The following is a 13,118-nucleotide window of genomic DNA, read 5'->3' as shown; positions in this document are numbered from 1 at the left end:
CTCACGGGCGCGTCACTGCAACCCCCCCTGGCTTCTGCTCCGTGGCTGCTGAGTGAGCCCTCATCTGGGACTCTCCTCAGCTCTTTCTGGGACAGTGGCGTGGCTGCCCCTCTGTTGGTCTTCCTTGGTCTCTTGTGTTCTGGGGGCCTCTGGATGTCTGGAGTTTTGATCTCCTCCATACCTGCTTCATGCCCTGGAGGACGGGGCTGTGGCCCCCCCACACCCTCTAGCAGATCATTACATGAAGGAACCTTTTAAAAACAAGCGCGTCCATGCTCACAGGTGTACACACGGGTGATCACACCCACAAACTACACCCTTTTTGGCTCCTACCTCAAAGCACACTGTGTTCTGTTGATCTTATGTGCTGCACAATAATGTTTAATATTTAGTATTTACTGTCATATTCCCATATATCATTGTGATGTTGTTTATTCTATTACTCTTGTTCTCTTCTGCTTGTTTTCTTTTTTCTTTCTCAGCAGGTGATCCAGGTGATTGATATATGCATTTTTTTCTCTCTGCCCGTTCTGTTGGTTTTTGTATTTTGCCCTTCTCCCCCGTCCCTCTTCTCAGCTGTTTCTCTTTCCCTCTTTCTTTCTCCCCTTCTTTCCCCCAGTCAAGTCTGTCCCGTATTCAGTAAGTGAAAATAAAATAAACAATAAAAGGTGAATCAAATGGACCATTACGGCAAGGCTGGGATGGTCAATTTGGTAAAGTAAATCCGTTGGGCATCTTTCTTTGCCTTTAGACAACAATTCTGATGCAAAAGAGCCAAACGGGACAGGCGCAAAAAAAAAACAAAAAAAAAAAAACTACTCTCTACTATAATCAGCTAACAGATCATCTGCAGAGGAATGGCTTATTTGAAGAGTTTCAGTCAGGTTTCAGAGCTCATCACAGCACAGAAACAGCTTTAGTGAAGGTTACAAATGATCTTCTTATGGCCTCTGACAGTGGACTCATCTCTGTGCTTGTCCTGCTAGACCTCAGTGCAGCGTTCGATACTGTCGACCATAATATCCTATTAGAGCGATTAGAACATGCTGTAGGTATTACAGGTACTGCACTGCAGTGGTTTGTATCATATCTATCTAATAGACTCCAGTTTGTGCATGTAAATGGAGAGTCCTCTTCACACACTGAGGTTAATTATGGAGTTCCACAGGGTTCAGTGCTAGGACCAGTTCTGTTTAAATTATACATGCTTCCCTTAGGCACCATCAGTAGAAGTCAGCATACAAATGTTTCTTCTTTGCTCACTATGTGTTAACAGACCTCTCTGAATTTATTATTTATTAATAATCTCTGCCTCTCTTCCACAGCATGTCTGTCCTCTCTTCCTCTCCTCACCCCCAACCAGGGTGAGATGTTCACCCCTCCCAGAGTCTGGTTCTGCTCAGGGAGTTTTTCCTTCCTTCTGTTGCCAACTACTTGTTGTTTGATTGCTGAAGTGTCACTCTAAGGTTGTAGGATGTTTACAGTATAAAGCACCTTGGCGTGACTGTACATAGATAAGAAAAAATGTATTCATTTAAACAATTAAGCATGCTGATTTGTACTGCCATTCGATTGATGGGTCAGCATTGTTTGGTTAAAGAATGAAAGAAGAAAGGATTGCAAATAGAATTTGGAGGGTGAATTATAGCTGTAGCTAACGTGTGGTGTGTACAAAGTCTTGAACCAAGCAGATGGTGGTAATACAGCTAAATGTTTGACACAACTCACGTGACCTCAGCATCCACATGGACCCCACAGAAGTCTGTTTCAAATATAATACAGGTAAGATTAAATTATTGAACAGTACTCTATATATTAGAGGTTGTGTTGTCATGTAAAGGAAAATGAATATGTTGTGTACAAGGGTTGTTTGCAGATCACCCGGGTCGTCATCTGCACTGATAAATAATCCTGACAGAAGGACGTTTACAGCAAATCAAATCTAGTCTGAAATACGTCTCATATTGAAAGGAATGACAGTAAAGTGGATTTCATTGTTTTCTATCAGCATGTTTGGTTGATCCAGTCGACTGCAGCCGTTCCATTTCCGCTCATCCTCATCTTCCTGGGAAGAAAGCGGAGCTCTAAAAATTCCTGCTGTGCAACAGAAAATGTGACCCAGACACCTCGGTCGGGTTTGTGCATTATTTTATTTGTTTTTCAATCCCCTGCACCAATAATCCACAAACACAAGTGTCTATTAACTCAGTATTATATTAATGAATACATATTATAGTGACAAATAAAAAATAATCACAATACAAAAGAGCCATTTAAATATGTCGAATGTCAATCGCATGTCAAAGTCTTGATTCAACGTGTACTCAACATGCATTTAAAATATAAAAATAGACTTCTGATTACAATTATATACATTTTTTATAAATATAAGTATACAAATGTATTTTCAAAATACAAAGATAAATACAGTCACATTGTGTACCTTTTTTTTGGATATTTAGCATTCACAAAACACAATTATTAAAACTGAAACACAACTTTAACGACACTTGCAGGTCTTGTTTTTTTCTTTGTTATTTCCTTTTCGGTCTTTTTTGCCACCAACACACCCTCACCTTCATTCTGCACTGAGGGGGCGGGGAATAAACAGGAAGTCTAGCTCTGCCGAACATCCTGTAACAGTTTGTTGATCTCAGCCACCAAATCACTGGCGTCCACCAATTCATGCCGGCTATCGCTACGTTTGCCCTGAAGGTGACCGAGCACCGAGTCAAAATCGTCCTCCTCGTAGTTCTCTGGGATCTCCTCCATGGCTGGCAGCCACTTGGAGGAAGGCCCAGGGAGCGGCGCCGACACCGGCACCGGGGGAGGCTGCACCAGCGTGGGGCTGACCAGCGCTGTAAGCAGAGGGCTGCTGTGGGGCTTGTTCTGGGGGCTGTTTTTGGGCGCCTGTGAGCCCTTGTGGCTGCTGCTCTGTGAGCTGAGCTTGGTGCTTGGTTTCAGCGTGTGGTAGCTACCGCCCTGGTGGTGGCCAGATGGGCCTATGCTGCTACCTGGGTTCTGGAAGTGAGTGTTAGCAGCCCAGGCTGCCACTCCCTGTTGGTGTACAGAGGGGCTGGGCTTGCCGGGCAAATGACCCCTCCTGCGATCTAAAGATCCAGTCATCGGTACGCCCATCCCACTCAGGCTAGTCCCCTTCTGGTTTTCACTGACCTGGACATATGAGTCCAGGCCCTGGGGTATTAACCTCTGAAACACGCTGCTCATCTCTGAAAGCAAAGACGTGGTCCCACACAGGTCTTCATCTGCGGCCTCGTTGCTGCCGGCACCTTCTCCCCCTTCGTCTTCACCGTCCTCCCCAACGAGGTCCTTGCCAAAGGTGGAGAAGCTCTGGTTCCGGGCGGAGCCGGTATCAGTGCAGGGCTGCGGGGTCTTTTCTTGAGACACGTCACTGGCTTGGCGGGCTTCTTCCCCGGGGATGTAGAGATTGCTGCGGTAGTCAGAGGAGGCTGGGGAGGCCAGGGGTGGCATCCAACACTGATCAGAGTGACCTAGAACGCGGCACTCGTCTGTGCAAAGCCTCATGGCTGCAGAGAAGACAGAAGCATGAGTAATCATGAGTGAGCTGCAGCCATATGGTCACTCTATACAAAACTAAACCTGCTTGTGTTTTGAGTCATTTAAAGATAAACCTTTTACTAAAACCTAAACAGGAAAGTAAAACTCACAGAACATGGGTTTGTTTCAATCCTGATAGTACACTCAGGACACTGAAAAGGTTCTCCACAGAACTGGTGGGAGAGCCTCTCTCTTTCACTGTTCATCAAACTGATCATCAGCGAATGTGACCACCGTCTAAACCATTTAGCCGTGTGTTAAGCTACCATCTATTAGAAGACTGAACAGGTGTGGCCTTCATGTTTGCTCACAGGTGGGTTTCTCAGGATTATTGTCGGGTCTTTACATTATGAGATAAAGTGCTTTGAAGTGACTGTTGTTGTCATTTGATGCTATGTAAATCAAACTGACTTGCTACTAAGGATGGCTCTACCTGCTATTGAATTAACACCAAACGACTCACGGCCCGGTACCGGTCCACGGCCCGGGGGTTTGGGACCGCTGCCATAAATGAGGTCATAGATTCTTGTAGAAACATTCTCTTCCACATGACTGTATGAATATACACAATGCACAAGAAAATAAGTGCATACCTACGGGCCTACTGGTGATATTTACAATTTCAAACATAATAGGAAAAAATGACTTCAAACTACTTTCAAAAGCATCCCATAATGTCCTGTGTATGTCCATATTTTATACTGTAAACAGGCAGAAATGAAGAAGTCTCCATCCAGCTAACATTTGCCTGCCCGTCCTCAGGTGTTTCTTTCTTTTCATGCTTGGCTGTCTCTGGAAATCTGCCCTAATTAGTCTGAGAGGCTCTTTGCAGGAGCTCTGCCGTCTATCGTCTGTGGAGCAGGGAAATTATTTTACTGCTATTGTTAAATAATCATCATTATTACCATTGCATTAATAATATAATCTGCAGTATGATCATTGCTTTAACAATGTAACAGATAGCTTTAAGAAGGCTTTAAGGTTTTATGCATACAGGTATTAAATTAACTTTGTATTCCAGGTGCAGTTATAACTATTTTATACATATTGCATATCTGTGCTTATTTGAGTTGATGTTCAGGTTCATTAATGGTCTAAAGCTTCACCTAGTGAGAGTGTCTAGATGATCCATGCTGAGGGAAAACTAGAACATAGAAGGAATTGCAGTACATGCTTACACAACAGTTCATTTTAATATCTTTTATATGTTCATATTCTTGTATTAAGCTTTTAGTAGGGGTTCTTGATTAAAACATTTATTTAGTAGAAGACATACATATAGTCTCAGTGAGCCTCTGGTCTGGTAAAAGGTCAGAAGTGCAACAGGTGAATTGAGAAAGAGCATTTGAGGACGAGACACAGACAGTTAGTAGGTGAAGAGGTGACACAGAGAGCATGTGAGGTCGTGACACACACACACACACATGAGTTAGATTTATTTAGAGGAGAGAGAGATTAGTCATGTCTCGGTAAAAGAGGAACCGTCCTTGTCTTCTCGGCAAGAAAGAGGAATTGAAAGGTTGACCGGAGGAATCGGCCATGAAAATAGAAGATGATCTTCTGTGTTAAAAGTCATGGTTGTTTTGATATTGACGTATGTATATATCCTGTCTGTGACGCATGAAGGGGCGTCAGTAAATCAAGCCCTGATGTTATAAAATAATTGTTTGTGCTTTAGTAAGTCGAAGACCACTTGCTGTCTACGTACAGAGTGTCTTCCCACACGTGTGTAGTCATTAAAATCATTGTTTGACCAAGAGCTTCTGGACCATGGGTGGTTTGTACTCTCCTTCCTCAATTTTGAACCTTAACACGTCCAACGACTTCACCACAGAGAGACGATTCAGCCGGGCCGATCAATGCCTATTACCCATTCAAAATAACTCCTCCTTTAAAAGCCCTGCATTTTTCCCTTTCAAGTCACTCTTTTCAATATTAAATCTTCAAATAGAAAATCTCTGAAGAATAAATTAGACAAATCAAATATGCCAACTTAAAGCCTTCATTAAAGGACTGCGGTGCTTTTCAGTGACGCTGTTGAGGGACTTCATTATCCCCTCATTAACATGAAAGGAACATTTATAATACATCTTAGAGCGGATGAAAAGTGCATTTGGGTGCAGTGGAAGGATGAAAACAGTGCGGGGGCAGAAGCAGATTGGCTACCTCGCTGATGAAAGGCTAAAAATGAAAGATTTAACCCGAGCGACTGGTGTGTGAAAACAGAAAAGGAACAAAAATCCACGTCAAACAAACATTAACCTCCTAAGACCCAAACGCTTTCATGCCATGCACGTTTAATTCCTCTTTGCTATTTGGGCTGATGAATGTAAAAATAAAGAATTTTTTTACCTGATTTTGTTTTTGACAAAAATGAGATTCACATATGAGGACATTCGTTTTAAATTTCAACAGAACCATGGCAGTATAATGTCCTTTTAACTGGATATCAGGCTCTTGTAGAGCAAAATTTAGTATTTTGGTCTAGACAACCTAAAATGTGATGTCCACATATGTGGACGCAGGTCCTGGGAGGTTAAATGAGAGCCTCCTGACTAACTGGGATTTACTTTTCAGAGAGGACTGAGGACAACATGGTTCGCTGTGTGTTTACTTCAGAGACTGGATTTGATCAGTAAACCAATTCAGCTTCTATTCCTGCTAAGAGGAGGACGCACGATCAGTGAACGTCGGTGATCGGACTGACGCCTACGATTTACAGGAGCACTCTGGCTTTGTGTGAAGCAGGCACAGACCAAAGGAGAAGAGTCAGAGTGGAAAGGAGACATCCAGTCAAGCTTTGAAAACACTGCGTTGTACTAATGCCTTCGTATTTAAGACAAAGTTCCAGTCATCGGCCCCTGAGGAACGTCCCCAGGCTGATATCTAAACCTGGAGGAGTAATCTATTACTGTTACATGTGCCTGAATAGGTCTCCCTGCCTGTATGTAATGACACTGTTTACTCAGTATTCGTGCTAAATATAAAGACGTGATCAGGCTGATCAGCAGCGCTACACAGAGGTCTATTAGAAGTAAGCCAGCAGGGTTACTCATGTACAAGAGCTTAAAGGCAGTACAAGTGTTAAATAAAGGTGAATATTGAGTAAAATGTGCAAGTACTGCTTTACTGATGGCTCTGTACTACAGCTGTGTATTAGCTGTGAAAAACAGAGAACCTGTCTTCTCCATCTAGACAAGCAAGAAACAAAGCTCTGTGTTACATCCAAGGGGGCGGGGGTTAAGGCTTCCACACTGAGTCATAATAACAGAGAGCTGACTTTATGCTGCAGTGGACCGGGAGTGGGAGGTGGCCTAAGCATCCATAAGGAGAAAGGTGAGCCTAGAGATGTAACTGTGCTCTTCAGGGTTTAATCATGAGCGCAACTCTGAGCCGATTGCATAGCAACTCTGCGCCTTGTGGCAATTAAATGCCTCCGTTTCATCAGAGCAAGATAAGAGCTTTGGTTTCCCACTGTGTGGGAAGCTGGCCGGGAAGAAGCAGCAGCTCTGGGAGAAGAGGGATGGCGTGATAAAAGATGCTGCAGAAGCTTGCAGCCTGTATGATGTTAGCCAAGACACGGTGAAAGTTTTACAGGATGTGACGGAGTGTACCCTGCTCAACTAGCATGCAAACCTGTCACACATGTGATGCCAGCATGCAGAATACTTCACAGTCAGTATGGTCACTACAAAGTGCTCATTCTTCCTCGTTAACTCAGCTGTAGAGAGGAGGGACCGCCCAGCAACATGACGGCTCAACAACCTCATGACAGTGTCACTCACAGTCCTTCAAAGTCAATACATGTGCAGCTTATTTTTTTAGTTTCAGTTTTTTTTTATTGTTTTTTCTTTCTCCAAAACGAGCTCTGACATGAAAGATAAAGATATGGACATGTACTGATAAATTATCAGAATTATAATATCTGACTGTCTGAGCCTAAACTGAATCAGTGATAGAAATCAGTAAGGATCCCGGCCCTATTACAGCTGTCTACAGGCCACAGTATTCCCAGCATCCCACAAATAGACTCATGTCTTGGTAAAGTGGAAAATTCATTTTAGTTTTTAAGGATGATCTAAAGGACCTCCGACTCCACTCTAAAGAATGGGGGCAAAGTCAAAAATCCCATAATATGCAAACCAGCACAGTAAAGTTTGACTTGAGGTTAAAGGAGACTCGGACAAAGACGATGTGCTCCACAGTTTTTCATATGAAGCTCTGTCTGTTTAATCATCAGGCAGTTCCTCTCAGCTGTGGTCCACAGAGAACACCATGACTACAAATGACTACAGTGACGTATGAGAAACTCAAGCGTTCTTTTAAAATTGACTTGAAAACCTCTTTAATAGGGTTAATATCTTTACGACCTAAAAGGAAAGAAAATGAGCACTTAAATCACAAATCAGGTCTTGGCTAATTAAATTTTAGTAAAAATGATGTGATTTGTTGAGAGAAATTAGGCGGTGGTCAGTGGAACCAGAAAGCATCAACCATCGAGGGCTGGACTGGTATAGTACATGGCATGTTATTAGTATCGGTGGTATAGAGAATGAATTGAGGGTGTAGCACAGTTCTCATCAGATGACCTCTAGGTGGGGTTGCTAAGCAAAGGTTAAGCAGCTCTGGTGTTGCCCAGTTTGAGCCACGTTCAAAGAGTTTGTGACCCATGGAAACATCAGTGAATGATGACTCATATGCTCTAATGAATTTCCCAAATTGATGTATTGCTTTAATTCATTTGAATAAATAAATCGACCAAACATGCAGGCCACAGACTGCCAGCTACCATAATTTGCTACATTTTATCATCTCATATGAAAAGAAGCTGAAAGTGTTTGTGTTTAGAGCTGTTGGCGTGAACCTCCAGGAACACTTGTCACCATTACCTGATAAATCACCAAAAATATAAATATCCCTGTAGCTGTTAGATCAGCAAACCAAGAATCTGCATGTTTAATGGATACAGTTCTTAGCAATTCTACGTATAATTATTATAAGAACAATATCAGAGTGGTGGATAAAGCTGAGCAAAATAAAGACTGAAGCTTGGCTTCATATCTACCGAGGGCAGTGCACTGTGATGTACCTGCATGTGCTCTGTGCTGGCCATCAGGGGCATATATCTCAGTAAAGCCCTCACCGAGGAGCCTGTCCATGGGGGACTCCCTGCCGGGCTCGTAGTCGCTGTCCCCGGCCTCACTGTCTCCCCGTCCGCTGTCCTTCAGACTGAACTTATCCATCTCATTCAGGGCATATCTGCAAAAAGCCAGAAGCAGATTTGATACATGAATTACTGCCAATAATATTAGCATGCTTATGAAGACACCACACTGATGAATAATAAGGTTCACTGAGAGTGCTCTGCAGAAGGGTTTTAACATAAAATTATGCAGATGTGAAGTTATTGAGCATATAGTTTAACTCCAAAATCGACTGGACCAGAACAGAGCTGAGAACAGTGGAAATGTTGCACTGTGACATAAGGAGGAGCTCAGAGGGCTCTTCCTCATGTGTGCCTAGGTGTGCCAGCACACAAAGCATCGTTCACGCATGTGTTACCTGTAGCTTCTGGTGTATTTGTTGCCTCTGAAGCTTGGCCGTGGCTGGTACTGGCCCTGATGAAGCATGGACAGAAGCTGTGAGACTTGCTACAAAGCCAAGAAAAAAAACAAAAAGAAAGGAAAAAAGACAAAATAAAAGGGAAAATGAAGAGGGGGAAATGAATGGAGTCAACAAGCAAGGCCACAAGACAATGTTGGGGGGGGGGGGGGGGGGGGGGGGGGGGGCTGAGGGAGTGCATGACTTTGTGATGGTCAACAAAAACACGACACGTACAGCTGAACAGAACACGGGAGGTAACCCCGGTACATGACAAACCACGTGCACGGCTTCAAATGAAAAGGTACTGTAAGTATAAATACTTCAAAGTATTACATGTAAATCAGGTTTACATCAATCCCATGGACATTTAAAGAAAATGAGTAAACCTCTCACCTCTACAGGAGGAGTGGCGTGGGCCAGCTCCAGAGCAAAGTTCTCTTGCACATGATTGGAGGAGATGGTGACGAGGCTGTTCAGTGACTGGCGGCTATGATGGCTCTGCCTGCTCCCCAGCGTGCCTCTCTCAGGTGTAGGGGAAGGGGAGGGGGAGCGCGGGTGTGCACGCACAGGTAAAGTTCCATTGACGGTCGGGACCAGGGTGATGTCTGCCTTGTGGATTTGCCTGGCGGGCTTCTTAGGGTGGTTCTGGTAGCTGTTCTCCGCCACGCGACAGTTGTAGTTGTGTCTGGGGTCTTTCTTCTCACGGCTGCAGCGGGCCGTCGCAAACATCAGCATCACGATGAGCAGCAGAGCACAGACTGCACCCAGAGAAATGATGACAATGAGGGAGAGATCCAGTGAGGCCTGGGTGGAGCCGGTAGGATACAGAGAGGGGAGAATGTCCATGTTCTCCTGCACAGAGAGCCTGAGGAGGGCTCCTGTGGACAGCGGGCTGATGCCTCTGTCCTGCACTTCCACCCTGATCTCCATTATGTCCCGCGGAGCCTGCTCCAGACTGGCATTGGTTCTGAGCTCACAGCGCCGGGCATCCATCACAAACAGCCCATCCTCATTGCCACCGATGATGGTGCAGCTCACCTCTCCGTTGGCACCAGCATCACGGTCTGTGACTTTAAGGGCGGTGATCAGCTGACCCGGGGATGCATACTTCCACACGGGAAGCTCAGCGGTATGATTCCGGAGTGAGGGGGAGTGAATGATGGGCGGGTTGTCATTTTCATCCAAAACAGTCAGATGGATGGAGGCATTGGCCGACTGCACGGGGTTTCCCCCATCACGTGCCTGAACAGTGAAGGCGATCCGGCTGACATCCTCATGGTCAAAGCTGCGCAGTGCATAGATGGCACCATTAGAGGGGTCGATGGTGACGTAGGTGGAAATGGGGCTGTCTTGTACCACCGTGTCTATGATGGTGTAAGTGACCTGACCGTTGGTGCCCAGATCTGGATCTGAGGCCACCACTGTCATCAGGTAGGCTCCAGGAGAGTTGTTCTCTGACTTAAAGACCTCGTAGCGGCTCTTCTCAAAACACGGAGGATTGTCATTTTCATCCAGAACCTGGACGGTAAAGTGTTTGATGGTGGAAAGGCTGGGGGAGCCCCTGTCCTCAGCTATGACCGTCAAACTGTACTCTGACCTCTTCTCACGGTCCAGTGAGACATTAGTGAGAATCATATAGTTCTTCTCGTGGGTCTTCTGGAGCCTGAAGTGGCCATGGCCGTGCAGCCTGCACACCACCTCCCCGTTGAGCCCTCCATCAATGTCATCAACACGCACCAGAGCTATGAACGTGTCCACAGGGGCCCCCTCTGAAATGTAGGCCACCTCCTCTTTGCCAGGTGTCATCAGGTTAATGTTTATCTCTGGTTTATTGTCGTTGACATCCACAACTTTGACCACGATTTTGCAAAGTCCAGGAATGGAATTAGGGCCCAAGTCCTGAGCCTGAACATCCAGCTCGTAGGAAGCACCGGTTTCATAGTCCACCTTTTTAATCAGAGTAATGTGGCCGTTTTCAGGGTGGATCTTAAAGGTCTCCAGGATCTTTGGTGAGACATGACTGCTGAAAGAGTAAACTATTTTCCCATTAGTGCCCTCGTCAGGATCCGTGGCGTTTAAATCAATAATCAGAGTCCCAAGGGGAGAGTTTTCTAGCAGATTGATTGCATAAGCCTGTTCGTGAAAGGCCGGGCTGTTGTCGTTGGAATCCGAAATACTGATCTTGAGCAGAGTGGAGCCAGACTTGGGGGGCACCCCGTTATCCGAGGCCGTTAGCTGCAACTGGTAACTGGCCTGCACCTCCCGGTCCAGTTCTCTCATCACCACCAGCTCTGCGTACTTGGCCCCGTCTGTCCGGGTCCTCACGTCGATTTTAAAAAAGTTGTTGGCTGTGAGTGAGTACGTGTGCAGAGAGTTCTCCCCTACGTCCGCATCCACAGCGCCGTCCAGCGGGATGCGCGTCCCCACTGACGCGCTCTCGGAGATCTCAATGGGGACGATGGCGCGAGCAAAGTGCGGAGAGTTGTCGTTGATGTCCAGGACTTCCACTTCTACGTGGAACAGCTGCAGGTACTCCGTGGGCAGCGTGACCACGTCGAATTCAATGGAGCAGTTGGAGTTTTTCTCGCAGAGCTTCTCGCGGTCGATCCTGGTGCCGATGCTGATCTGTCCGTCGTCCTCGCGCACGGCCAGCAGCGGCGTGCCGCCCAGCTGCATCACGCGGAAGCGAAAGCTCAGGGAGCTGGGTAACTTTGGCAGAACCGCGGACACGTCCTCCTTCAGCCGCGCGATGACTGTGCCCACTTTCTGCTCCTCGTAAACTTTGTATTTCAGAGTCTTCCCGCTGGCGCCGTGCACGAGCGCGAGCAGCAGCGCGAGCTGGAGTGGAGCCGAGGACCAAACGGTCGCTTTTCTTTGCCTCCTTTTTGCCCCCATCTTCTGCGCTCACACCGAGGGATGACTTCCACAGAGGGGAGATCACGCAGTGGAGAACACGAGTGTCCTTAGTGCGACATGTTCGTCCTGGGAAAACTGCACGAGACACAAAGAGAGATGAAGAAATAAAGAAAGTCGTTTCGTGGGAGACGAACACACACAAACTGCGCCTCTCTCCTCGCAGACCGCTCTGTCACACTTCCACATATGCTCTGAGTGTGTGTGTCTGTGGCTGAGGAAGCTCCCTCCCACTCTGTGTGACTGAGAGAGAGAGAGAGAGAAAAGTCAATGTGTGCGCGCGCTAGTCTTTCTTCTCGCGCCCCTCTCTGCGCCCGCCCCGTCTCTTTTCCACACAAACACTCCTCCCTCCTCCTAAATCAGAATGGCCTCCTTTAAGCAACAGGAGTGCGGGTCGGGGGGAGGGTCCCGCTCCCCCCACCGCAGAAGTGTGTCACAACAATGGGCCGGAGCGCGATCCATTCGGCTCAGCCTCCGTTAACACAGTCGCACACTGACGGTCGCGCTTGTATTGACAGCGCATGCCACCTCTTTTGTCGCGTGCGGCTAAAACACCAACTTATGGCTTTGAGGACAACAACGAGCCAACACGCCGAGCAGTTACACCCAGTGTGTTTACCACGGCTGCGTTAGATCACATTATAGATCATCATTATAAGGACAGGGCACAGTAAAGTTACGAATCTGTCCTTATAATGCAGTAACACACCGTGTGTGTGTGTGTGTGTGTGTGTGTGTGTGTGTGTGTGTGTGTGTGTGTGTGTGTGTGTGAGAGAGAGAGAGAGAGAGACAGTCTCACACTGATCAGTTACAAAGTATCATGGATGCACATTAGCCACTGTAGTCACGTGACTGAGCACTAAAGTCTGTTTGTCTGAACACGACAGTCCGTCTCTCAGTCTGTGTGTCTAATCTTTTCAGAATGCATTCTCACAATCACTGAAAGTGTGCTGACCCCCCAGCTGACCCCACAGGTGTCCCTTGACAAAGCCCCACCTCCTCTTGTTGCTGCAGAGTTCAGT

The 13,118-nt window shown here is 46.3% G+C and overlaps 1 protein-coding gene across 3 annotated transcripts; it reads right to left on the bottom strand.

Moving 5' to 3' along the window:
• Positions 1-2,131: 2,131 nt before the first annotated feature.
• On the bottom strand, positions 2,132-12,329 carry pcdh18b (protocadherin 18b). Of its 3 annotated transcripts, none has more exons than XM_085282274.1 (4): positions 9,577-12,329; positions 9,142-9,230; positions 8,669-8,838; positions 2,132-3,548 (listed from the first exon to the last, which is right to left on the bottom strand). In XM_085282274.1, the coding sequence occupies exons 1-4, from the start codon at positions 12,076-12,078 to the stop codon at positions 2,617-2,619; spliced, it is 3,693 nt and encodes a 1,230-aa protein (XP_085138400.1). In that variant the 5' UTR covers positions 12,079-12,329; the 3' UTR covers positions 2,132-2,616. The 3 variants fall into 3 exon arrangements, with proteins under 3 accessions (XP_085138400.1, XP_085138420.1, XP_085138411.1); XM_085282294.1 differs by having other exon boundaries at positions 8,723-8,838; XM_085282285.1 differs by having other exon boundaries at positions 9,142-9,197.
• Between the last annotated feature and the right edge of the window lie 789 nt (positions 12,330-13,118).

Source organism: Mchenga conophoros, linkage group LG2, assembly GCF_057382185.1.
Source record: "Mchenga conophoros isolate Kocher_MC1m ecotype Shallow Benthic linkage group LG2, M_conophoros_male_GT1.1, whole genome shotgun sequence".
NCBI lineage: Eukaryota > Metazoa > Chordata > Actinopteri > Cichliformes > Cichlidae > Mchenga > Mchenga conophoros.
The sequence above is the reverse complement of the archived record's forward strand: the minus strand, read 5'-3'. Positions and strand labels throughout refer to the sequence as shown.